Source organism: Camellia sinensis, chromosome 14 (genome assembly GCF_055761805.1).
Source record: "Camellia sinensis isolate YWXY chromosome 14, ASM5576180v1, whole genome shotgun sequence".
NCBI classification, from domain to species: Eukaryota; Viridiplantae; Streptophyta; class Magnoliopsida; order Ericales; family Theaceae; genus Camellia; species Camellia sinensis.
In genome coordinates this window covers 13,320,193-13,346,958 of record NC_138974.1, presented here as the reverse complement: position 1 = coordinate 13,346,958, position 26,766 = coordinate 13,320,193, and the positions used below count along the sequence as shown (strand labels likewise).

The window sequence follows — 26,766 nt, the reverse complement described above, 5'->3', positions numbered from 1 at the left end:
AAAATGTCTTTTGTACTTTTTTCCTTCTTTTTCTGTACTTTGCGCTTTGTACTCTCTTTTAATTTCTGGACAATGCAAAACTCCTTTTTATGGCCGACGTAGCTTTTCCAATATGTATCTGTAACTGTCCTTTCTATGGATGTTTTTAATCTTGTGATGTTCTGTTGATTGCTTCTGCATAGTTCTATACTTAGAAATTTTTGCATGCTTTTTCATTTTGCTTCCTTTGTGCAATCTTCTCGGGGTTACATACCTCGGGTTTGACTACAAAACTTTTACTTCGGCAAGATACCGACCTGCAAACCTTAAATTTTAACAAGTATAAACATATACTACTTAATGTAAACTTTGTAAGTTTCTTCTTCAAGTTTCAACAAGTATTAAACAGCGATCTCGGTCTAACCTACTTGTAAATTGCTACAAATTTCAACAAGTGTTTAAACAATATACTTAGCCTTTACTTCAACCTGTAAATTTCTGTATACCTCAGCGGGTGATCATATGTCGGCTTAACATAAACTTGTAAATTGCTACAAATTTCAACAAGTGTTAAGTATCTTCCTTAGGCTTAAGCAACCCATATATTGCTATGAGTACTTAAGTAATAACCTCGGCTTAACTTCAACTTGCTACAAATTTCAACAAGTGAAGATAAGGAATCAGCTTATTTCCAACTTGTAAATTGCTACAAATTTCAACAAGTGAAGATAAGGAATCAGTTTAATTCCAACTTGTAAATTGCTACAAATTTCAACAAGTGAATTAAGGAATAATTTCGGCTTAACTTCAACTTGTAAATTGCTACAAATTTCAACAAGTGAAGATAAGGAATCAGCTTAACTTGTAAATTGCTATAAATTTCAACAAGTGAATTAAGGAATAATCTCGGCTTAACTTCAACTTGTAAATTGTTACAAATTTCAACAAGTGAAGATAAGGAATCAGCTTAATTCCAACTTGTAAATTGCTACAAATTTCAATAAGTGAATTAAGGAATAATTTCGGCTTAACTTCAACTTGTAAATTGCTACAAATTTCAACAAGTGAAGATAAGGAATCAGCTTAACTCCAACTTGTAAATTGCTACAAATTTCAATAAGTGAATTAAGGAATAATTTCGGCTTAACTCCAACTTGTAAATTGCTACAAATTTCAACAAGTGAAGATAAGGAATCAGCTTAATTCCAACTTGTAAATTACTACAAATTTCAACAAGTGAATTAAGGAATAATCTCGGCCTTTTCTTTGCCCCCAATGTGAACCTGAGTTTGACTTGGGTTCACATTAATTATGTCTTCAATAAATATCAATGTATAACTTTATCAATCATATGTGTTGAAAGAATTCTGAAGAGTCTTTATTGATGATATCGGCCAAAAAATGATGTACATCTAATGATAGAAAAATTTCAAGTTACAAGTATTCCAAGGTCTGGGCAATGCTTTGCCCTCATTGTCCTTAAGCCGATAAGCTCCATTGCCTAATACTGAAGTAATTCTGTAGGGTCCTTCCCAGTTTGGGCCAAGCTTGCCTTCCCTAGGATCCTTCTTGTTCCCGACGACTTTTCTCAGGACTAGGTCGCCGACTTGAAAATCTCTTGGATTGACCTTCTTGTTGTAAGCTCTGGCAAGCTGTTGCTGGTATACTGCAAGCTGAATTGCAGCTTTCTCTCTTCGTTCTTCCAACAAATCCAGATCTCGGGCTAAGAGTACGTCATTGGTGCCATTCTCTACTCCCTGGGTTCTGATCCCTGGGATGCCGATCTCCAATGGGATGACTGCTTCTGTGCCATAAGCCATGGCAAAGGAGGATTCTCCTGTTGATCTTCTTGGCGTAGTCCGATATGCCCAAAGTACGTTGGGCAACTCGTCTACCCACTTTCCTTTTGCTGCCTGCAGCCTCTTCTTTATTCCATCCAGAATTACTTTGTTGGATGCTTCTGCTTGCCCATTGCTTTGAGGAAAACTTGGTGTTGAGAAATAATTCTTTATTTTGAATTTTGCACAAAAGTTCTTGATGAGTTTGCTATCAAACTGTGTTCCGTTGTCGGCAACTATTGCTCTTGGAATCCCAAATCTGGTGATAATGTTTTTCCATATAAAATTCTTGACGTCCACATCTCGGATTTTGGCAAGAGGTTCTGCCTCTATCCATTTTGTAAAGTAGTCTGTTGCTACCAGCAAGAATTTTCTCTGCCCAGTTGCCTGGGAAAGTTGTCCAATCAGGTCCATGCCCCATTGGGCAAACGGCCAAGGGCTGGATACTGGGTTCAGGTCGGCAGCTGGCTGATGTATCAAAGGTGCAAACCTTTGGCATTGTTCGCACTTCTTCACATAGGCTTCAGCATCCTTTTGCATGTAGGGCCACCAATACCCCTGGGTAATGGCCCTGTGGGCTAATGATCTGCCCCCAGCATGGCTTCCACAAATTCCTTCATGAATTTTGTAAAGAAAATCTTCAACCTGTAAAGGGTGTACGCACCTTAAAAGCGGCCCAGTGAAGGACCTCCTGTAGAGATGGCCTTCTGCTGTTAGATTGAATCTAGCCGACTTCAGTCTGGTTTTATGTGCTTCATTATGGTCTTCTGGCAGCTTCCCCTCTTTTATGAATGCAATGATTGCATCCATCCAGCTTGGTCCCAAGTCTACGCACAATGCTTCTTATTCGGTGCTCTGTTTATCTATGCTCGGGGCCGACATGTAGTCGATCATAATTGTCCTTGTTTTTCCAGTTTGAATTGAACTGGCTAGGTTAGCCAACGCGTCAGCGTGGGTGTTGTCATCTCGGCTAACTTGGAGTAATCTGCAGTTCTGAAATAGTGCTGCCAATCTGATGACTTCCTTTGCATATGCCGACATTCTTTCGTCCCTGGCTGCAAATTCTCTTGTTGACTGGTTAACAATGAGTTGTGAATCACAAAAAACAATTACCTCATCTGCTTCTGCTGCTGCTGCTAGCTTTAGCCCTGCAATTAATGCTTCATATTCTGCCTCATTGTTTGAGGCTTTGAACCCCAAACGGATAGACTGTTCTACTATTTCTCCATCTGGAGATATCAACAGTACTCCTGCCCCTGCTCCCTGGCGGTTTGAACTTCCATCGACGAATAGTCTGAATGAATCGCCGATGTAGATGCTGCAGGGTCTGAGCTTCTCCTTCTCTTGCTTTTTTGTTTTTGGCTGGGACTCTTTTTGCTTGTTGGGACAATGCTCATCTTGGCTCGACGGAGCCTGACGTGTGATGGTTTCAGGTGTGAGTTCTGCGACAAAGTCGGCCAAAACTTGACCCTTTATTGCTGTTCTCGGCCTGAACTCCAGGTCAAACTGGCCCAGGGTTACAGCCCATCTTGCTATCCTTTCTGTTAAGCCTCCTTGTTGCAACAAGGATTTCAGTGGGTGCTCTGTTAGGACCACAATCTTGTGTGCCTGAAAGTAATGGTTCAACTTCTTTGAAGCCATTACTAAGGCCAGCATTAATTTTTCCAGTGGTAGGTATCTTGTTTCTGCGTCGGCCAAAGTTTTACTTACGTAGTAAACAGCCTTTTGCTCCCCTTTTTCCTCTCGGATTAGTACTGCACTGATTGCGTGTTCTGAGACTGCTAAGTACAAAAACAGTTCCTCCCCTGGTACTGGGTTGGAAAGAACCGGAGTTGTGGTCAAGTACTTTTTTAGGTCAGTTAAGGCGGCTTCACATTCTTCTGTCCATAGGAAGTCTGTGGCTTTTTTCACCAGGTTGAAGAAGGGTCTGCACTTATCTGAGCTTCTGCTGATGAATCTGTTTAGGGCTGCGGCCCTTCCAGTAAGCATTTGAACTTGCTTTGCCGATGTCGGGCTCTGTAGTTCTAGGATGGCCTTGATTTGGTCTGGGCTGGCCTCAATGCCTTTTCTTGTTACTAGATACCCCAAAAATTTACCTGATCCAACTCCAAAGGCGCACTTCGAGGCGTTGAGTCGGAGCCGATATCTTTTGAATATGTCGAAGACCTCTTTTAGGTCGGCAAGATGGCCCTTTGATTCCTTGGTCTTCACGACCATATCGTCGATGTAGACTTGTACTGTTTTGCCAATCAGGTGCTTAAACATCTTTGTCACTAACCTCTGATAGGTTGCTCCTGCGTTTTTCAACCCAAAAGGCATTACCTTGTAACAGTACAGGCCTTTAGGGGTGATGAACGCGGTCTTCTCCTCGTCTGGAGGGTACATGGCAATCTGGTGGTACCCTCTGTATGCATCTAGAAAACTCATTCTTTCATGTCCTGAAGTAGCATCTACTAGTTGGTCGATCTTGGGCAGAGGAAAGCTGTCTTTGGGGCAGGCTTTGTTGAGGCTGGTAAAGTCTACACAAACCCTCAATTTGTCATTCTTCTTTTTTACTACTACTGTGTTGGACAGCCATGTTGGGTACTGAACTTCTCGGATGGCCCTGGCCTCCAGGAGTCTGTCTATCTCTTCTTCTACTGGTTCGACGTGCATCAACGTCGGTCTTCTGGCTCGTTGAATCACAGGTTTTGCCGACCTGTCGACGTTCAGTCTATGGCAAGTGACCTCGGGGTCAATGCCAGGCATTTCGTAAGGTGTCCAGAAGAACACCTCTATGTTTGCCCTCAAAAAATCTTCCAGTTCTCTTTCTTCTCCTCTAGCTAAGCCTAAGCCGAGAAGAAAGAAGCGCTCTTCGTCGCCCTTTTGGACGAAAATGTTTTTTAGTGCCTCTTCGCTCTTTTCGGCTGGTTCTTTCCCGACGTCTTCTAGGACCTCCATGTCCTCATCTTCGACTTCTGCTTTCCTTGGCTCCCGTATACTACAGGTGGACTTCATTGCTGTCATGGAGCAATTTTTTGCTTGCAGTTGATCTCCTCTGACTTCTTCAATCCCATGCTCTGTTGGGAATCGTAGTAGTTGATGCAACGTTGAGGGAACTGCCCCCATTGCATGCAACCACGGCCTTCCCAAAATGATGTTGTATGGTGAGGGCGTGTCAATTACCAGAAATTCCGTCCTGATCTTCTTAGTGCCGGCTTGTACTTCCAAGCTTGTTGCGCCCAGTGGCCATGTCGGCGTTCCATTAAAGCCGACCATCGGGCCGCTGGATTGTTCTAAGTCATCAGGGTGAAGGCCCAATTCCTTGTAACATCTGACATACATGATGTCACAAAAGCTGCCTTGATTTATTAGGATGCGTTTCACTTAGCACTCCCCTACCTGGAGGGATACTACCAAGGCATCATTATGCGGATGTTGGACTAATTCCAGGTCGGCTTCAGTAAAGGCTATCATCGGCCCTTGGCATTCTTCTGGCCGATGTCTCTTCTCCCCAACTTGGTAGATATGCTGTAAATGTCTTACCCTCTGGGTCTCCCCTCTGACTTCGTTTTCGTTGACCCTTGAGTGGATCACATTAACCACCCTCGGTCCTCCTGCTTGTGGTAGCTGTGCTGGGGGAGGCGGTGCTGCTGGTGGTTGAGGCAACCTTGCCTGTTCTTCCCTTGTCCTAGCTTCATCGACCAGGTCCCTCAGAAGGCATTGTCTCACTAGGTCCTCCAAGTGTGCTTTCAAGGCTCTGCAACCTTGAGGTGGGTGCCCTTCTTCATTGTGATAGGCATATCGTCTACCAACGTTCCTTCCCATGAATTCCCCTGGTGCTCTTGCCGGAGCCCTGAAATAAGGTTGGTTTCGAATTTGATCTAGGACTTTATGGATTGGGATTCGGAATACCGTCGTTACCGCCTGTTTATTTCTCAACTCTGTTTCTTGTTTGGTCGGCCCATTGTTGCCTCGGCTTCGCTTCGGCGAGCCGTATCCCTTTTCTTGCTTTATCTCTTTGTTTCCCGATGTATCTTCTTCGGCTCTGGCATACTTCTCAATTCTTGCCATGAGTTCTTCCATGCTTTTTGGCAATGTTTTTGCCAAAGACTTCTGTAGCGGGCAGTCATCTTTCAGGCCGTTCTTGAAAGACACGACCGCTACCTCTTGGTTGCATTCGGGTATTCGGTTGAACACCTCGTAGTACCTCTTCGCATAGGCCCTAAGGCCTTCTTCCTTGGTGATTCTTAGAGCCATCAAAGCATCAACCCTCAGGGGTTGCAGCTTGTTGGTCACGAACCTGGCCACAAACATCTCGGCCAGGCCTTCCCATGTCTTTATGCTTCCCTTTGGTAATTTATGGAACCAATCAGATGTAATTTCCCCAAAGGATGAGGGGAATACTTTGCAGAGTAACGGCTCGTTCCCGCTATATAACGCCATTGAATTCAGGTATAGTCCAACATGAAAGTTTGGATCTGACTTACCATCATAAATTTGAAACCTCGGCATACTGAATCTCTTTGGTGGTTCGAATTTGTCCAGTTCCACCGAGAAGGCTGTCTTCGGTTTTACTGGGGAGTTTACCTCGGCTTCAACATTCTGCTGCCTCCTTTTTAGGTAGTCCCTCAGGTCTTCTTTACTCCTCCCTGGAGCTCGGCTGTCTATGGATTTTAGTCTTTTTGGTACGCTGCTTTCGGCCTCGTGGTGGGCCCGTTTGGATCTTTCTCCATAGGTTGTGTCAAAGCAGAGTGCTTGCCTTTGAACATGCCGATGTTCTTTGGGCTCTGGATTCTTCATGTGGTGCGTCCTTCAGGACTCCTCTTGCCTCGGCTCTTCTCGTCCGACTTCCCTGGAAGGCCAGTGAGAATGCCTTCCGCTCCTGGTATGCTGAGGGACGTCGGGGATTATTTTTCTTCCGCCCTTCTGGGCGTTGGTTGCTGGCATCGGTGTATCTTGCAGCGGGTATGGTGGCTGCATAACATTATTCTGCATCATGAAGTTGACGACTGACTGAAGGTCTGCCAACTTGTTCGCCAATTTTTTTACTTCCTCACCCCTCCGTAGGCATCTGTCCCTCCATACCTGGAGGTTATCTTCATTGTAGTACTTTCCTTGGTCTGTCCTTTTTGACGTGTCGCCCTCCTGGATGACGTCTTTCTCTCTGTGACCCTGGTCACGGGCTTCTGTATTGTGGTTGTCTCCTTCAATGTCAAGGTCAATTGGTCTGCCACTCCCAGCGGGAGCGTCATCCCCAATATTTTCCTGATATCCGTTACTGGCCATCTATTCTTCCTTCGTTCCCACAGACGGCGCCAAATTGTGTGGGTGAAAATCTGACCACACTGCCTGCTTAGTAACCAGCTGGAGAGCACAGGCAGAATAGATGGCTTCAGCAACCTGTGACAGAAAAAAAAGGCTCCGGCGGTGGTTCTTCCACCCGGGGGCACTCCGACGATCAAGTCAGTATATCTCTCAAAGATAATCAAGTGCAAAACTTAATATTCAAAACATAAATTGCATACCTTAGACCCACGGGGGTGCCTCTCTTTTATAATATATTCAATCCAAGTCCTACTAGAAGTATGACTTCTATGAACTCCAATTTAGTGCTTACTTTGGACTTTTTAAAAGATAAAGATAAACTCCCTAAGAGCTTTATCCTTATCTTGGTTAAGTCCCCTCTTCGTCTTAGGACTCTTGTCCATTATTCGCTTATCTCGGATTCCGATATCTTCGGAGTTAACCTCGGCCTCGCCGAGATCATCTCGGCGTCACGATCAGGACACGTGGCACCTCGGCTGACACGTCGGCGTCACCATGCCACGTGTTGGTATTCAGAAAATATATCCCCACAGATGTGTAATATAAAAATTATGACATTTTGAAGTTTAAAATATAAAAAAACCAATTTCGCCACAACATCAAGCGTTTGCATTAGCACATATGTTAGGCTCCTTTCCCTTTTTAATTGACGACAACTAAAAAAAAAAAGTACTTCCTAAGATTAAAAAACTGTACATGAACCTTACCTAATAACACAACCTCACCAAATAAGAGTTGTAGGTAACTATGATTATTATTATTCCTTAAATACTTGTAAACTTAAGTAAAAGTAAGAATATATAAATTTATTCACAAACATTTTCTAAAAAAACCCTTTAAATCATTTATTGAGAGGAAAAAGTAGTTAAAAAAAGTGATCTATTAATATTCTCTGTATATTTATTTATTTTTACAACAAGTGGAAGGTACTTTATAAATATTATGATATTTACATGAAAATTAGTAAAAAAAATAAGTCTAAAAATATGTTATCCCAAGCATACAAAAACTTTAACAATTACACAAATCACACAAGAAAACCCTTAAACAATATAAATAGGGATTTGACATAATGATTATGTAGCACGACTTTATATTATAAAGTTGTACTTTCAAATTTTATGAATAGAAATCTAGTACTTTTTCTGTTGCCCCTTCCCTATTAGCAAGTGACTATTGATGTATATTATGTGGAAAAAAAAATAATTTCTCGCAATATAGGAGGAGGAGATTCGCACGAAAGTTGGAAGAATCAAATTAGAATCTCTTAGGCCGTGTTTAGTTCATAGATTTAGAAAGGAATTTAAAAAAGAAAAAAAAAATATGTATGAAATATAATTATATTTTTCACATATATTTCATCTAGCTTTTCTTTTTCTTTTTTTTTTTCAAATCCTTTCTAAATCTATAAATCAAACACAACCTTAAACAGGTTCAATAACTTCGGCTAAGTGACTCTCCGTTGTTTCACCCTCTATAATTGACCCCTAATCTATTAAATGAAGTGCAAAAACTTCTAGTCAACACTCTGTGTTTGGTTTCACACACAACTTCTAGTCAACACTCTATGTTTGGTTTCACACACTTTCTAATGGTTAGGTGTTGTAGTAAAATGGCCATATTTACCATACATGATACACTATTAAAGCTTAAATATTGCCAGTTATTTGAATATTGATCATTAAATTTGATTCTTATTAGAGTGGTATTCTATGAAGCACGAATACTTCAAATAGGATGACGTATCCGTATCAGATATCGATACTCCTTGGATACGCGTGAATACGTATCGAATATTTATTAAAAGTATCGGATACTTCTTAATTATTTTTTCATTAATTTTGGAGTATCGGACACTTAATTTTGAAGTGTCGGATACTTCAAGTCATGTTTACTTGTTTTATGAAATTAGAATTGTAACATTTCTTGTATAGTAATATAATGTAATATAATATAATATAATTACAAATATAAATATAAGAATATTTTTCTAATACTTGGTTAAGTTCTTCGATAAGAAGAGTATAGTGAGTTAAATAATAGAATTTATCAAATTGATGTATCCTAATTATTTCATGCATGTCGCCTATAACTACATAGAAAGTAAGAATTAACAAGAGAATATAACAATGGTAAAATTAAATATCAATTAATAAATAAGCAAGTAAACTTGAATACAACATTTTTCACTAGTGTCAAAGGAAAAAACATAGGTACAAGTTGTGAATTGTTTTATTATTGTAATATAAATATATTAAACTTGATATTGAAATGAAATATTTGCAAGACCTATTAAAAATTTAAAAAGTAAACAAACTACTAGCTTAAATTAATACAAATTTCTTAAAAGTAAGTATTTGACATTATAAAATTACATTGTGGTTTCTCAACGTTCTTTAGCTTATGCGTAATTCACTATTAATAATTTTAAAAAATATATTTTTGACAAATGTATCCTAGCCGTACCGATATCCTATTTTTTTAGGTTTTGTAGTATCGCCGTATCCGTATTGTGTCATATCCGTATCTCGTATCCGTATCTATGCTTTCTAAGTGATATTTATTAAATAATATTGAATTTTGATTTATTTTTGTAATATTTTTCTTTTTTTTGAATATATCTAAGTAAAAAAAATTATCGAATGAGTCGCAAATGAAAAAATAAAACCCACATGTGTTCTACCGCTATGTTTCTAACATGTGTTTAACATGTGATTTTATGCATCTTTGGGACTAAGCTACCTTTATTTAAAGAGACAAATTCTATTTTATTTATGGGGTCTTTAATTTTTTTCACCTATAATTATTTTATTGTATTTTGAAATTAAATTGTTGTTTAAGTTGCAATTTAGTGCACTAATAAACTCTCTTGAATTCTTGTTGGTCACCATAGTTAATAGTTTAGTAATATTATACAAAATTAATTTTATTTTTTTTATACAAACATAGTGAGGTTCACACTTATACATATTATGTGGTAAGAAAATGTGATAAAAATTCATTTATATATAATATTTTTCTAAATAATTTAAACATCTCAAAATAACAACTTCAGCAGAGGATACTTTTACACCAAAATTTTGAAATGCATAATCACTGTATGATTGATCGAAGTCATGTTGACCAATTAAAAAAGTATAAATAAATTATATTTTTTCATTCTTATAATTTAATTTAAATCTCACTTTAATCTCTATTATTTTAATTTAAAAATTTAATTTCAATTTGATTAATTTCACCTAAAATTTTGTTTTGTTAGTTTTCATTATCCGTACATATGAAATTGACAAATATTTTTAATGTTATTAATTTTAACCTTTAACTTAAAAATATGAAATTGATAAATGTCCTTAATATCGTTAATTTTAACCACCTTTAACTTGAGCAGAAAAACAAAATTTAAATTGTAAAGAATAATTTGTGTAGTTTAACATACTAGAGACCAAACTAAAATTTTTATAAAATTACTGAAATCCAAAGTGTAAATTATCCTATACTATCTAAAAAAAAATTTAAAAAAAAAAGTGTAAATTATCCTAGCTAGATCCTAGTACTGGCTGAGTTGTGAGTCCAAATCCAAAAGGAAACAGTGGATCATAATGTGAATCTCCAACATTCATTGGAAGCTGATCTACAGTCCTGAACCATGTCCTGGCAAGCTTACCAGTAAATCCATAGTCCCCGAAAAGCGCGTCCGCCACACCTTGCCCTTCACTGCCTGGTAGCCAAGCAGCAACAAGAGCATCCATGGATGAAAGGTAGGGTTCAATCACGAGAGGCCGACCAGAGATGAGGATTACAACGCATTTCACGCTCTCGCATACGTTGGAAATTGTACTTAGGCCCGGTTCTGGAATTGTTAGGTTCAAATTGTCTCCGGCTGTTTCAGCGTATGGAAACTCTCCCACCACTACAATGGCGTAGGACAACTTGGCGGATTTCACAAAATCAGCTTCTGGGTTCTCGCTGTAGATGATTTCTGTGCTTGGGTCCACTGCCGTTGAGATTGCATTCAATATGGTTGTTCCTGTAAATTTTAAAAGAGAGATAGAGAGAACAATCTTGTCAACAAACTATAATTTGCATAGGTTGACATGCAAAAGTCTAAAAGTGAACCTATGTCTATGTACTTTTCTTCTTTTTATTCAAATGTTGGTATTTGTCTCATGTGTGTCACTATTGTTGTGTTAATTTTCTGTGTTAAAAGTTTGGTGTTTGAAGGGAGACATAGCCCTACATGTTTCTATCTCATGCAATTCTTCTCGATATTAAAAGGTCACTATTTGACTTATATGATGATGCGATTGTTTTATACACTTTTTCTCTATATTACAATATCGGTATTTGTTTCATGTGATTGTTTGTGAACTTTTCCTTCTATCAAAATATCGATATTTAAAAGGAGAAATACAGCAAAGTTTAAATGTTCACATGACACCAATGTGAGTGTAGTGTATCATGTGTCTGTTCTACACACTTTTCCCTATGTCACAAGGTCGGTATTTGATTTATGTGACTGTTCTGTGCAATTTTTTTGTAAAAAGATCGGTATGGTGTTTGAAGGGAGACATACCGCTAGTGTGGTTGTTGCCGCTAAGTCCCTGCCATGAAATGGTCCAACCACCGCATTGATAGCCCAAATTGTTGGCATGGGTTCCGGCAACTAGGATCCGATTAGGGTTTCTGGGGAGAGGAAGCAAAGGACTATCTGTATTGTTCCCATTCTTCAACAAGACGAGTGATTTCCTCACAGCTTCTCTTGCCAAGTCCCTATGAGCCTGTTCAATCAAACATTATGATACCACTCCTCAAATCAAGGTGAATCCTTTGCAAAAAAATAGTTTAAAGAAACAACCCATTTTTTAGGAAACATCAAAAAGTTGTTTTTGATTTTTTTTTTTTTTTTTTTTTGTTGACTGGGTGTCCGGGTCAATTTATGCACGTCTCGACTAATTCCGAACTTACGCAAAAAGCAAAAATGCTACCATAAAAAAAAAGTTGTTTTTTAATTTAAAAAAACTGTTTTTGCACAAAAATAAAAACAATATGAAAAGGAGTGTTGTTGAACATTTCGTTGTTTTGTTTTTGAAAACATATAAAACGAAAACGAAATGCAAAATGTAGATGGTACTGACTTGGCTTCCAACTTGATCAACCATGCTGAGATCTGCCAAGGGGTTTTCAAAGAGACCCATAGTGAACTTGACCCTCAAAATCCTTCTGACAGCATCATCAATTCGACTCATCGGTATGACATTGTCATTCACCAAACCGGTCAAAATGTCGATGAATTCAGTATGATTGAAAGGTACCATGACCTGAAAAACAAAAACAAAAAAACCAAAATCACCCATTATATAATATGTATTCATTTGTTGTGCATTTGTCTATAATGCTCCATTTGTTGTGGTAAAATAATTTCTGAAAAAAAAGAAAATGAAGACAGTCAATGTTACTTGAAAAGTGGAAAATATTTTTCAAATAATGCCTGGTCAACCTTATCAATGCCACCACACTGCCCCACTACCATTAACACCAATACTAACACATCAGTTTTTAAATTGCATAGAAGAACATTTTCTGTAGAAAATATTTTTTGAAAAAAAATTGTCAATTTAATTTTTCTTTTCTGACAAAACAAACAGAGCGTTAGATATTATAGTATCATAGGAAAAATTGAGCAACTCACCATGTCAATGCCAGCTGAAATCCCAGCTTGAACTGAGTATGTGTAATTTGCTTTGACAGGTGTGGTGATCTTGTCAATGCCTGCCCAATCCGAGATGACAAAACCCTAGCCGAACAAAGTTAGCACGGTCATTGCTAATTATATAAGTTTATGACTAGAAAATTTTTGAATATCAAAATTACAAGTGAAGTATCATTCTCTATAAATACCCTGAACTTTAGGGTGTCTTTGAGGAATCGGGTGACAAGATCGTAATTAGCGTGCATCTTGACTCCGTTCAAACTGGAATAGGAAACCATGATTGTAGAAACACCCTTGATGATGGAGTTGTAGTAGGCAGGCATGTGGATGTTGAGCAAGCCGTGCCAGTCGATGACAGTGTTGTTTTCATTGATACCCTCGGTGGTGCCACCATCTCCCACAAAGTGTTTTGCACAAGCAGCAACCTTATTCCTTTCAAAATGCAACCATAAAATATTTATATATAATAAACGGCAAAATACACATATAACTACTAGCCGTGGGTGCAAATGTGTTTGTAATTTTACAGCTAAATGCTTTGGCAATTTAATGAATGAGAAAGAAGGTATGAACTGTATGTTGTATATAATAGAAGAGATATATAAGGTTGGTTAAGTGTACTTACTTTCCAGCAACATAAGGAACACCATTCGTTGAATTGGTGGGGAGTTCACCTTGTAAGCCTGATATGATTTCAGTCATTTGTTGAACAATTTTGTGATCCTCACTGTAGCTTTCATAGCACCTACCCCATCTTGGATCTCTGCATACCTGTTTTATATAAACATGCATTGTGTGTTAACTTTGAAAATCAATTTCAGAAATCAAATGGGCATTGTTATCAGTACTATGTATATATATATACTAGTTGTGAGTGCAAACGTGATGCATTTGCAATTTTACACCTAAATTTATTTTACTGAAGCAATTAATAATATGGACATTCTTGGAAAAAGAAAAAAAAAAAATTGACAGTTTCAAAACCATTCTGAGTTTATGTTTTTTATATGATAGAATAGATATGTAATTTGGTTTCTGAAGAATGTACGTACGGCAATACAAGGAGCAAAAACATAAGGAATGCCAGTAGCTCTGACTTCAAGTGCGGTTGCAGCACCAATTCTCTTCACAAGATCTGGATCCCTGCAATTTGTGCTATCATTTTCAAAATTTCTGGTTCTTGTTTTTCATGTTTGACAAATAAAAAAGAATGAAAAAGATGTTCTCATTGTTAATTATCCAATCATAATGCATGATTGATTTAACCTATGATTCACTGCAAATACTAAGCTAAAATTCTTGATAATTCAAAACACAATTTTAAAGGATTGTAGGGTAACTTACCTGGTAACTCCAAGGCCAACATTATGGGGGAAAATAGTGGCCTTATAGACATTGTTGTGGCCATGAACAGCATCTATACCATAAAGCATGGGAATCCCAAGCCGGCTCGAAAGAGAACCCTTCTGAAACTCATTCACCATCTTCACCCAATCCTCCACGTTGGCATTAGTCATGGGCAAGCTTCCTCCGCCGCTCAGCAAGCTGCCAAGGGAGTAGTTCCTCATCACCTCAGGGGTAGCACTGGCCCTGTCAATCTGTGTCATCTGAGCTATCTTCTCTGCCAGAGTCATCCTGCTCATCAGGTCCTTCATTCTTATGTTGATGGGCTGCTTTGGGTCCTTGTACTTCATCATCATTATGCAGTTTTCTTCTACTGATGTTGCAGTAACCATGAGCATGACAGTACTAGTCCATATTATGCATAGGAACAGGATTAAGAGGATTGGTGCCCTTGGTGCCCCTACCATCCCTATAAAACCTTTTTTTTTTTGGTTTTTATGTTCTAAATCTGAAACCAAAAGCAGTTAAACATCAGAATCTTGCATTTCTGGAGAAAATATTTTCTTATTTTTAGTGATGGTGGGATGAAGGTGGAGATGAAGGTGAAGGTGGTGTGGCGGTGGAAGTGATAATAGCGGTAATATTGTAGTGATATTGGTACGAGTTTAGTTCAAAAAAACGTTTTTCACTTTTTCTGCTCAAATATGTTAATTTTTCGTTGATTATCGTTCTCTATTGGACCAAACCCTAAAAAATATAGAAAATATTTCAAAAAAATATTTCTACCCAAACAAATGGACATTAGTATGCTTGCACTTTCACCAACCAAAATCTCACTTTGAATACTTTACTTTTTGTAAGGTTGACGAAATTGACCTTATTAAGGTTAGATAGACAGATGAGTGAGATTGGAAATGGATTTAAAGTGTAAATGATTAATTGTTACCATTGAAAATGAAGGAATCAAAATAAAATTCTGATAAAAATACATGGGTGTTAAAATGTAATTTTATATTTTTTAAGAACAAGAATATTGCAGGTTGAAGAAAAGAAAAGGTGGAGTTGTTTGCATGATAGTGGTGTATAAAAGTAAAAGTAAAAATAAAAATAAAAATAAAAAACTAGACTAATTAATTTCAATCACAGTGTAATGGTACGGGAACATCAAACAAAATGTATCACAAATGAGCGTCACAATTATAATTTTTTTTTTTTAAATTGTTAATATTAAATTGTCAATATCGTAAGTCTCAATTGATATTTAAAATATAATTAAAATAAGAAATTTGAAATGGAGTAAATATAGTTAGTGTTACTTTTATTTTGGAGAGATTATTGTTTCCCTGATTGAAACCCACATCACCAAGGACACTAAATACTAACAAAAAGTAAAAGAGCATGAGTGGATTGAGATTTACATATCTAAACTGGCTTTGAAGGACATGGAAAGAACGCAACATAAATTAAACAAATAATTGATATAGAACAAACATCAAAAATAAATAAATAAATAAACAAAATTTGACAATTGAAGATTACATCTAGTAGTGGAGAGATCAGTGAGAGAAGTATTATGTATATGTATATATGTATATAATTATTTACATACAAGTGAAGAATTTTTTTTTATTTTAATAATTCCATATGCAATTTACTCCAGGACAAATGTCACCATCCACATACAAATAAAGTTATAAATACTAGAGCAAACCAACCAATGAAAGTGAGGACAATACAAAATTTAATTCCATGACCCCAATAATGATGTCACAATGACATTTAATCAACAAATTTTAAACCACACAATTTAAAGAAGAATAAAAGAATATGAATTGAAATTTTTTTGTAAATCTTTTGACATTGTCATAATAAAGGATAAAGAAATACTAAAAAAGAAGATAAAAACAGAAGAACCTAATCTGAGGAAAGAAAAAAGAGAGAAGCATGTCACTCTCAACCCAGAAGAAGCAAAACTGATACAATAATGATAGAGATTATTAATTTTGAAATTTTAAAAAGATCACTAATGACATGATATTCAATAAAAAAAAAAATACAACATTAGGATCAAAATATCAAATCATTCATGATGAGACCTACTATCACATCATTAGTGGTAGTACTAATTACTGCTCCAACTCATTTTCCAAACTGATACTTGTAGGCCCATCACATCATGATAGAAGGTGTTTTGGCAATTATTACTCTATACCCTCGAGTACAGGGACTAGGTGTTGCATATGCATTATAGGAGTGATCTCAACCGTCCACTGGGTTGACCATTGTTTTGACTTTTTATTGGACCATTGGATTTAGATGAGTAGATATACCAAAATGGATACAGGTATATGTATGTGAATAGGGTTTAAATGTTGATTTTGGATAAGGACACGTCCTCATCCCTAAACTTAAAAAAAAAAATTATATGTTTCTCTCTATCTCCTAAATTATCTCTAACACGTGACTAAAATCTCACTATATTTGTTTTGATTTAATTATATGACAAAACAAATTTGAGAAGAAAAAAAAAATAAATAGAGGACATGTATACATTTTTTTTTTATTATTATAGAATTTTTAAGTTGAAAAACTGTTATATTATTTTGAATTAACAGTTGGCCTGTGCGTTGCACGAATTAATTTTCATAAAATAATATTTTATGTTAAAATATATGTGTTACAAAATAATAATTTTAATTTTAATTTAAAATTAAAGTGTTAATTTATTTATTTATTTCGATAATCTTAGTTCTAACGTTTTATAAAAATGTTACTTGAATACTTATGTTTAATAATTTTAATTAAATTATTTGTATATTTTGATTATTTTAGGCCTGTCATGTTATAAAAGTATAATTATCGTATGAGAATATTATATAATATATATTAAATTATAAGATAATAAAATAAATATTCATTTTGATATTAAAAATAATAGTTAAATTAGAGGGAGAATTAATGATGTAAAATTAAAAGTAATTCTAATATTTAATTTTTTTTTATATTCATTTAGAAAATAAAAATATGTAGAAATAGAATCTATATAAAATTTATCGAAAAAATTAAATATAAATATGTTGTAGTTAGATTATCACATAATGATTTTATATAATGGCTTTGTTTGGTAGAGTTTATTTCCAGCTTATTTCAGCTTTTAGCATAATTTAAGCTATTTTGATGTGTTTGGTTTAGCTTAACAATACAGCTTATAACTTTTTATAAGGAAAAAATCAACTTATTTTTTGAGTGGAGGGGAAGAAACTTAATTTATAAGTCAAAAATCAACTTATGTTCACTTTCCCACAACTCTATCAAACGTGACCAATATATATTAAATTATAAGATATTTATATGATTTTATATGATATATATTAAATTAAAATATCAACTACATGAAATAAATTGAACTAACAGAGAAAAAATCTCATAACATCTAAACTAAAAAAGAAAAAATAAATGAAAACATACAAACGATAGATACATCTCAATGCTTGAAAGTGATTAATCATATGTAATATAATATCAAAACATAGAAAAACTTACTGTTTAGCAATTGAAAAAGTAACTTAAGAGATTCTTCAGAGGTTCTTTGAGAATATTTGTGTATGTTTTTCTTATTGTAAGTTGTGATTATATATAAAATAATGTAGGAAAGATTTTGTACAAAGTATAATCCATATGGAATTTGTAGTTAGATTTCATGTATAACTCAAATTAGGTTTGTAAAAGAAGTATTTCTCAAATAGGAGTTCATATAAAATAGATAAAATTAATATAATTTAAATTGAATTTAAGTTTGTGTATAACTCTATTTGTAAACAAAAATATACACTGATATGATTTTTTTTATTTTTCTTATTTTTATAGTAAGCCTTGAGAAAAGCACTACTTTTTTATAGGATGATATATGCTTTTAGAAGGAAAAAAAATTGCATATATTCTTTATTTATCACAGTACATTACTCAAAAATGAATTTTTACACTACTGTTTAACAATTGAAAAAATAACCCAAGCAATAAATTCAAACTTCAAAGGTTCTTCGAGAATATTTGTGCATGTTTTTCTTATTGGGAGTTGTGATTATATATAAAATGATGTAGGAAAAATTTTGTACAAAGTATAATCCATATAAAATTTGTAGTTAGATTTCATGCATAACTCAAATTATGTTTGTAAAAGAAGTATTTCTCAAATAGGAGTCCATAAAAAATAGGTAAGATTAGTATAATTTAAATTGAATTTGAGTTTGTGTATAACTCTATATGTAAACGAAAAATATATACTGATATGATTTGTTTTTCAGTAAGCCTTGAGAAAAGCACTACTTTTTTATAGGATGATATATGATTTTAGAGGGGGGGGGGGGGAATTGTATATAATTTTTATTTATCACAGTACATTACTCAAAAATGAATTTTTCCTCACCAAATCACTTAAATATATTAATTATCATTGTATGTAATCATACACTCAAAATAACTACCATAACTATATCCGCATATATATGAATTGAACAAACAGGAATTAGGCTTCGTTAACACCAAAATCATATATCATAATCACCAAACAAACCCGAATTAGGAATTTTCTCTACAAATCAACTCAAAACAATTAGTTTTCCAAGAACAGAGCAGAGGATAATAGATGCGATTGTGAATCATCGATATCAATTCTTGACAGGTTGAGTTGTCAGACCAAACCCGAATGGGAACAGAGGATCATAATGCGAATCACCCACATTCATCGGCAACTGATCAACCGTCTTGAACCAAGTCCGCGCAAGTTTGCCAGTAAATCCATAATCACCAAACAAAACATCAGCAATGCCTTGGCCTTCAGTTCCTGGAAGCCAGGCAGCGACAAGAGCATCCATTGTCGCGACATAGGGCTCAATCACAACAGGGCGGCCAGAGATGACGATGACAACGCATTTAACAGCACCACATACGTTTTTTATGGTGTTTGGCCCGGGATCTATCATCGTCAAGCTCATGCTATCGCCAAATGTCTCAACGTAGGTTGCTTCACCCACGACCACAATGGCGTAGGCGAATTGGTTGGACTTGACAAAGTCTGCGTCTGGGTTTTCGTTGTAGATGACTTGGGTAGTTGGATCAACAGTGTTTTTCACAGCAGTTAAGATTGATGTACCTGTTAATGAAATGTTGTTTCATGAGACAGATGAAATGGTTATAATAGTAGTGTTGCAGTAGTTATTTTGTTTTTTGCTTTTTATATCCTTCTACACTAGATGAAACTAAAAAAAAAAAAAAAAAAAACCATTTTAACAAAATTCATTGAAGAAAAAAAAATATGTGACTTCTCATCTGTTGCCAAACAGAGAATGTATGTAAGTGACTATCCTATACAGTATAAAAGAGCAATTCAGTGTACAAGACTCTAATCCAATATAATTCCCATTGCACTGGTTAAGAATTAATTTGTTCTTGAAGAAAAGTTTTGTAAATCATAAACATTTTAATGAAAAATAAACTTGGAAAACATACCAACTATGAGATCATTGCCACTAACACCCCGCCATTCAACTGTCCATCCTCCACACTGATAACCCAAGTTGTCGGCATGACTTCCAGCAACAAGTATCTTTTGCGCCTTTTTGGGAAGCGGAAGCATTGGCTTATAACCAGCTTTACCATTCTTTAGAAGCACGAGTGATTTCCTCACAGCTTCCCTAGCCAATTCTCTATGTTCCTATTCCAAGTGAATAGAAAATATAACAATTAAATATATATATACAAAAATTAAAAATAAAGAACAGATATTCGAGTTCACAATGATATGAACCTTGCTTCCCAGTTGGTTGACTAAGCTATTGTCAGCCATTGGATTTTCAAAGAGTCCCATGACGAATTTGACCCTCAAGATCCTCTTCACAGCATCGTCAATCCTGCTCATTGGGATGATATTGTTCTTCACCTGGAGGGTCAAATCATTGATGAACTCTGTAAAGTCGTTCGGGACCATGACCTACAATTCAAAAATAAAAGATAAAATGTCAACTTGTATCAATTTTTTCAATGATCATAGAATAATATTTACTAAATTCTACATCACAAATGCAATTTGACTGACCATGTCGATTCCAGCAAGGACTCCAGCTTGAACAGAATACGAGTAGTTAGCATGGGGCGGGGAGGTAATTCTGTCAATACCCTGCCAATCTGAAATGACGAAACCCTGAAAACACAACAATAAAAAAGAATTACAGCTAGAATTTCGCTACACTGATTTTCAACTGAAAAATCACTAAAAATATGGCGCTGCTAAAGTTATTTTTGGAATCAAAATTGTGTGACAAAGCTTCAATCCTAGTCAGTTGTGTGCTTTATATAATCAACAATAGAATAGATTTTTTTCGTTTACCCTGAATTTGAGCTTGTTTTTGAGAAATCCAGTGACAAGGTCACGGTTAGCGTGCATCTTTACTCCATTCCAGCTTGAGTAAGATACCATCACTGTCGCAACACCTTTCCTGATAGAGTCAATGTATGCGGGCATGTGAATGCTGAGCAATCCGCGGAAGTCAATCACGGTGTTGTTCTCATTTATGCCCTTGGTTGTGCCACCATCTCCCACAAAGTGCTTAGCACAGGCTGCAACTCTTGTCCTTCATTAAAAAAAAAAAGAAAGAAAATATCAGTCAGGGGTTTGCTTTTAATGGTTTTCAAATTAATCTTAGAAACAATTCGCCCATGTGATTTTCCTGGCTACGAAACATGTAAATCATATTTCTACAAAATTGAAATAAGCAATGACACATTTGATTTCTCAGTCCAACTAACTTTTTACATTTTTTTTTTTTTTTTTTTTTTTTTTGGGGGGTACAGACGAAACCTTTGCAAGCATAACAGATAAACATTTAGATAATATTGTACATGGTATATAAGAAAATAGAAAGGAAAAAAAATATGGAAGTAAGAAAGTGATGTGAAAACAGTAGAGAAGAGGGAGAGAGAAGAACTCAAACGGTCAGTCTTTCTTAAACTCAATATCTTATAAATCAAAAGTTGATCATTACACTGTAAAGCTTAGCATATATAATAGTCGAATAGATAATTATCCCTATTATTATTTGGAAACACAATCAGAAATATCTTACAAATAATAATATAACTAATCTAACTAAATATCAAAAATATTAATTTATCAATGACATTTATGAGACTAGAAGGTCTTCAGGCTCACGGACTTCACCCTAGGTCCAATAATGGACTTCCAACCAGTCAAGGGCTGCGCCATCACAGCTAGCTACCGAACCGAACCGTCACATTCAACTAGAAACTGATTAGAGTGACACGAGGAACACATCCTATCAAGTTACAAAAACATGAAGCTAAAATATAGGGGACAAACTTTAATATTTTTGTCCTTTCTCAATGTCCATTGTGCAACATTTTAGCAAATGTTAGGCCCACCATCATGTGATTGGCAAATATATGTCTACAAGCAATTAATCTTACATGGAAAGTATTTTAACTTTTGAAAATCGAATGAGAAACTTCAAGGTCAAAAGATTTGCACTCCATGTGATGATAAAGTATATGCTAATCAAAGAGTTTGTCCGGGACCATTTAATTTAAGCAGTACGAACACTCCTAAGGCTTTTTTGTGAAAAGTGGATTATAATTCACTATCTAAATTATAACTCACATTCTCTCTCATCTTCTTAAAATAGTCCTGAGATAATAAAACATTGACACACTTCTTGACAATATCGTGTCACGTGTCTTTGCATTTAATAAAACATCACTAGTTAATAACAATTGTCCTGTCCTGGTGGAAAAAGCGGAGAGAGGTAAAAGGAGATGTAGGTTCATACTTTCCGGAAACAAAAGGAACACCCTTTTGAGAATTTGCAGTAGGGAGATCGCCTTGTAAGCCGGGTATGATTTCAGTCATTTGTTGAACAATCTTATGATCTTCACTATAGCTTTCATAACACCGGCCCCATCTTGGATCCCTGCAGACCTGTAGAAACAGAATTATCAGACACCAAACCAAACTATAATTCAAACAAGGTTGTTAGTTTGTTGTGTTCTCTAATAATGTATATTTACCGCAATACATGGAGCGAAAACATAAGGGATTCCTGTAGCCCTAACTTCAAGTGCAGTTGCTTCCCCAATCTTCTTGAGAAGTATAGGATCCCTAAAAAGACATAAATTTCAACACAGATCAGCCAACAAAAAATTGGCACCACAGCTCGAAAGTTGGTAGGAAATGTGCAATACTTTACCCCAGACGAAGATCATAACAACATTCCGAAAATCTGTTGCGTTTTGTTTTTATTTGAAAATGAAATTGTATTTTGACCCTGTGAATTTTTGAATTATGATTTAAAAAAAAATTTATTTGATTATGAATTTTAAAAATTAATAACTAAACTTATAACTCATAATCAAAATTTTATTAAAAATTCTATTTAAACTTCATAACTAAATTTTTTTAAAATTCAATATAAAAAAATAATTATTAAAAAAATAATTTTTTTATTTAAAAAATTTTAAAAAATCCAAATATTTTTTATTTAAAATATTAAAAATATATATATATATACAGTATATTATTTTTTGTTAAAAAAAATTATTTAGTTAGTTTTTTTTTAAAATTACTTTTGATTGTATATTTGTTTGAAAATTTATTTTAATTGTTTAGTTTAAATTTTTTTTTATTCTTTAAAAATTATTGTGACAAATTAATTTTTATTTAAATTTTTTTTGTTAATTTTAAATGAATGGCCAAATAATTTGGTCTAAAAAATAATTTCTATATGTAAAAAAATATCAAAAACAAATATAAATTATTATTTTTTTCAAATAATAGGTGCCGACTGCAACACAAAAAAACAAAAACAAAAATACTATTTTGGTCAACCGACCAGACATCCGAGAAGATGTTTTTGGATGTTCGAGCGAACAACCGGGGTAGACCCAATCCCTTCTTTTCAAAATTCAAAAATTCTCTTCTTTGCCAAACATGTTCTAAAGTGAGTGTTAAAATCATGTTCTAAAGTGAGTGTTAAAATGTAGTCTTGGAATCAATTTTTTAAAACTTAAACCAAATAAAGAATTGAAACATAAAGGTGGAATCATGTTTCTAGAGTCAAACCAATCATGTTTCAGCATTGGAAGGAGATCATGATCACTGCTTATGAGATTTTTTGCCATTGAAACTTTGCCCAAATAAACATATTATGAGCCAATTCTTCAAAGTTCCTGCTGTCAATTTTTTGGTGAAGTCCAAAACGCTGAAAGTTTTAAATTACCTACTCTTGAAATTTTTGAAGTTAAAACACAAGCTTAAACAAACAAATCAAATGACCCATTTTTCAAGTTTCCCAGCTGTCAAATTACTAAATTTTCAACATACATAAAATTGAAAATAAATCAATACTTACGAAATAAGTCAAAAACCTATCCTATTCAAACACACAAGTTCTAAGTTGTCAATTTAGTATTACTTTATACAAAATTCCCTTTAAATTATCAAGTTATAATATAATATATTAGTCACTAATAATTCTTTACTGTGATCACCACACACAGACCACACATCTGAGACTACCAGGATTCAAATTCCTTTCGCATTTCACACGAGAACCAAAAGATAAGCATATCTAGGCTAATAAACCCTGTCAGGCTAAAAAACATTTTTAGTCCCAGAATCATTCCATAAATCAATGCTACGAACCCAAAGAGAAATATTATGGAATCTAAAAAGGGTTATATCAACAATTTTTAGTCCTAGAATCAGCTCTACTTGCCTGGTAACTCCGAGCCCAACGTTATGAGGAAAAATGGTGGCACCATAGACATTGTTGTGGCCGTGGACAGCATCGATCCCATAAATCATAGGAATTCCAAGACGGGTAGAGAGAGCACCCTTTTGAAAATCATTCACCATATTAACCCAAGTTTCGGCAGAAGCCTTAGGAGCCGGTACACTGCCTCCACCACTTAGTATACTTCCTGCTCAATTCAATTCCTCTTCTTCAGTACAAAATCAACACGCTCACATAAACAATTAATGGCTCTAAACAACACTGAAAGTAGTTTAGACAATGTAAGAAACTACAGAACACCAAATTGTAGAAGATAAAAGAGTTTTTAAAATCTCTATTAACCAAACTCAAGCAGTTTTTAACTTATTTCAAACTCATGATGTCATTTCTATCATGAAATTGTGTTTTCAAACAGGACTACTTCCAAGTGTTTTCAAAAACAATTTCAATACCTTGTTTGATTTAGTTTTTAAAATTTTTTAATGGGTATGTACCACTTTTCTAATTTTTTGTTTCATTGTTATTAGTGATTTTTTTTCTTTCATATTTTAATATTTGTTTAAAAAAAATTTAAGTGGATCTAAACTTAAACAAGTGAAATATTTATCAAGAAATCTCAAAATATCACGACAAAACAGACCGAAATTTATTCAATATGTTTGGTTTGAGTTTTCTGGATTAAGTTTTTTAAAAACTAATTTTTGTTATTTTTGTGTTTTTTTTTTTTTTAGTGAATATTTTTTTAATTTTAAACATTTTTTTTTACTTTTTTAATGCACCTTACTTAGATGTATCTAAAAAGTAAAAAAATTGTGAAAAACTATTTGAAAAAATTAATAAATATATAAAAATACAAAAAATGTATTGAATTCTTGTATTTATTTTTTTTGTATTTTTGGTATTTAATAAATTTTTAAAAGATTTTTTTTTACAATTTTTTTACTTTTTAGGTGTGTCTAAAAAGTAAAAAAAATTGCTGAAAATATTTAAAAAATTCAGTAAAAATAAAAAAAAAACACAGAAAATAAGAAAGTAGAATTTTCTGAAAAGTATTTTTTAAAAAGTGAAAACAAGCAAGGTGATTGATTTTTTTCTTTTGTTTTGAGGGACCTACTAATAAGTAGCTTATTTGCTACAAATTATCACATCACCTCTTTATTTTTATTTTTTTTCACAACCTTTTTGTAAAAAAATCAATAAATTAAAAAAATAATCAAACTCCAAACCATCCAAAAAAATAAACAAAAGTATTTAACACCAAAAAAACAAAAAACGCAAGACTCAAAAACAATTTTTGAGTTTAAAAACCAAACAAGATATGGATTTGAAAAATAAGTTGAGAACTATTTGAATTTCAGAAATTAATAAATAAAAAAAAACGTGGGTTCGGTAAATAACCATCTGACGATATATATATATATATATGAAGGAAATTGAATAATTTCTATAGAGAAATGAAGGAAAGGAAGATTGCATATACCAATGAAATACTGTTTCATGACATCAGATGATGCAACATTGCGCTCAATCTGCACCATCTGCCCAATCTTCTCCTCCACCGTCATTCGTTTCATTAGGTCATTGATTCTAACATTCAATGGCTGTTTTGGGTCGTTGTATTTCATATACTCTGCTTCTTCTGTAATGCCTACCCACAAGCTTAATAACACCACCACAAACCCAATCATGATGGGTATTGAAAATCTCCCCATTTTGGTGTCTCAAATCAACTATCTCTCTGCCTTCAAATCTGAAAAATCATAGCACAACCATAGAGTCTGTAAGTTCAAATCTAGTCAGTCTTATCAATATATATACACATTGATCTCAGAGCACAACAAGGTTCACTGGAAAACAAAGAAATGAGGCAGGAGGAGAAAGTGCAGAAATGCTTTGAACTTACTTGATGGAGCTTCTTAAAGCTTGGTCTCAAATGGACTCTGGAGATATATATATATATATAGATAGATAGATAGATAGATAGAGAGAGAGAGATTTTTACGGGGAGATAGAGAGAGAGAGAGAGATGTACAGAGAGAGCCTGGGGTTGGATGATATAAATAGATAGCTCTGCTCTGTCTTTCTGTCTTGCAGTTTCAGCTTTTTTATTTTTAAATCCAAGAATAATACTACGGACATCCCTATATTTTACCCACAAATTCAAATATAATGACGTTACAAGGGAATTGAGCTCATAATAGGTGACCCTTCATCTTTATACATCATTGTTAATTGAATTATAATTAAATATTTAGAATATCAAATATTGTGGGAGTAATTTGAAAAGTTGATTAAAAAAAAAAATTTTTTTTTTATGTGTGAAAAATGTAAGAGATGATGTGATTTAAAATGAATTAAAAGCTAGAAATTAGTTTTTAGCTAACTTTCCAAAAGGTTTTGGTTTTAATTTTTTAGATTTAATTTTTTTTAAATTAAAATTTTTATTTTACGTATTTTTTTTATTTTTAGTGAATATTTTTAAAATTTTAAGTATTTTTTTATTTTTTTAGAAATACCTTAATTAGATTTATCTAAAAAAATAAAATATTTTAAAAAATTAATAAAACTATAATAATATAAAAAATGTATTGAATTTTTATATTCTTTTTATAGTTTTGGTATTTAGTGAATTTTAAAAAAAAAATTCATAAATATTATATTTTAAGTGTATTTGTGTTAGGTGTATTTAAAAATTTTAAAAATTATTTAATATATTAAAAAAAAGTAAAAACAAAAATATATATATAAAAATAAAAAATTTTAATTTTTTAAAAAATGAATTTAA

General features: G+C 34.1%; 2 protein-coding genes across 2 annotated transcripts; both read right to left on the bottom strand.

Annotated features, from left to right (window-relative positions):
* Positions 1–10,651: 10,651 nt before the first annotated feature.
* LOC114271195 (uncharacterized) lies at positions 10,652–14,534 on the bottom strand. Its single transcript, XM_028212805.2, has 8 exons — positions 14,179–14,534; positions 13,887–13,977; positions 13,460–13,605; positions 13,023–13,266; positions 12,814–12,918; positions 12,260–12,442; positions 11,698–11,902; positions 10,652–11,151 (listed from the first exon to the last, which is right to left on the bottom strand). The coding sequence occupies exons 1-8, from the start codon at positions 14,532–14,534 to the stop codon at positions 10,661–10,663; spliced, it is 1,821 nt and encodes a 606-aa protein (XP_028068606.2). The 3' UTR covers positions 10,652–10,660.
* A 4,154-nt stretch (positions 14,535–18,688) lies between these two features.
* Positions 18,689–26,169, bottom strand: LOC145807983 (uncharacterized). The gene is made up of 10 exons (XM_082907153.1): positions 25,885–26,169; positions 25,462–25,731; positions 23,964–24,168; positions 22,258–22,348; positions 22,020–22,168; positions 20,564–20,807; positions 20,273–20,377; positions 19,985–20,167; positions 19,687–19,891; positions 18,689–19,330 (listed from the first exon to the last, which is right to left on the bottom strand). The coding sequence occupies exons 2-10, from the start codon at positions 25,691–25,693 to the stop codon at positions 18,846–18,848; spliced, it is 1,899 nt and encodes a 632-aa protein (XP_082763279.1). The 5' UTR covers positions 25,694–25,731; positions 25,885–26,169; the 3' UTR covers positions 18,689–18,845.
* Positions 26,170–26,766: the final 597 nt, after the last annotated feature.

What these genes read in the sequence shown, in the direction of transcription:
- LOC145807983 (XM_082907153.1), bottom strand. Translation starts at nt 25,693, where the DNA reads ATGGGGAGATTTTCAATACCCATCATGATTGGGTTTGTGGTGGTGTTA. An exon ending in TTTTCGCTCCATGTATTGCG is followed by an intron (nt 22,169 to 22,257) that starts GTAAATATACAT and finishes CTGTTTCTACAG; the next exon opens with GTCTGCAGGGATCCAAGATG. An exon ending in TGGCAATGATCTCATAGTTG is followed by an intron (nt 19,331 to 19,686) that starts GTATGTTTTCCA and finishes TTTCATTAACAG; the next exon opens with GTACATCAATCTTAACTGCT.
- LOC114271195 (XM_028212805.2), bottom strand. Translation starts at nt 14,534, where the DNA reads ATGATGATGAAGTACAAGGACCCAAAGCAGCCCATCAACATAAGAATG. An exon ending in TTGATCAAGTTGGAAGCCAA is followed by an intron (nt 11,903 to 12,259) that starts GTCAGTACCATC and finishes TTGATTGAACAG; the next exon opens with GCTCATAGGGACTTGGCAAG. An exon ending in CGGCAACAACCACACTAGCG is followed by an intron (nt 11,152 to 11,697) that starts GTATGTCTCCCT and finishes TAAAATTTACAG; the next exon opens with GAACAACCATATTGAATGCA.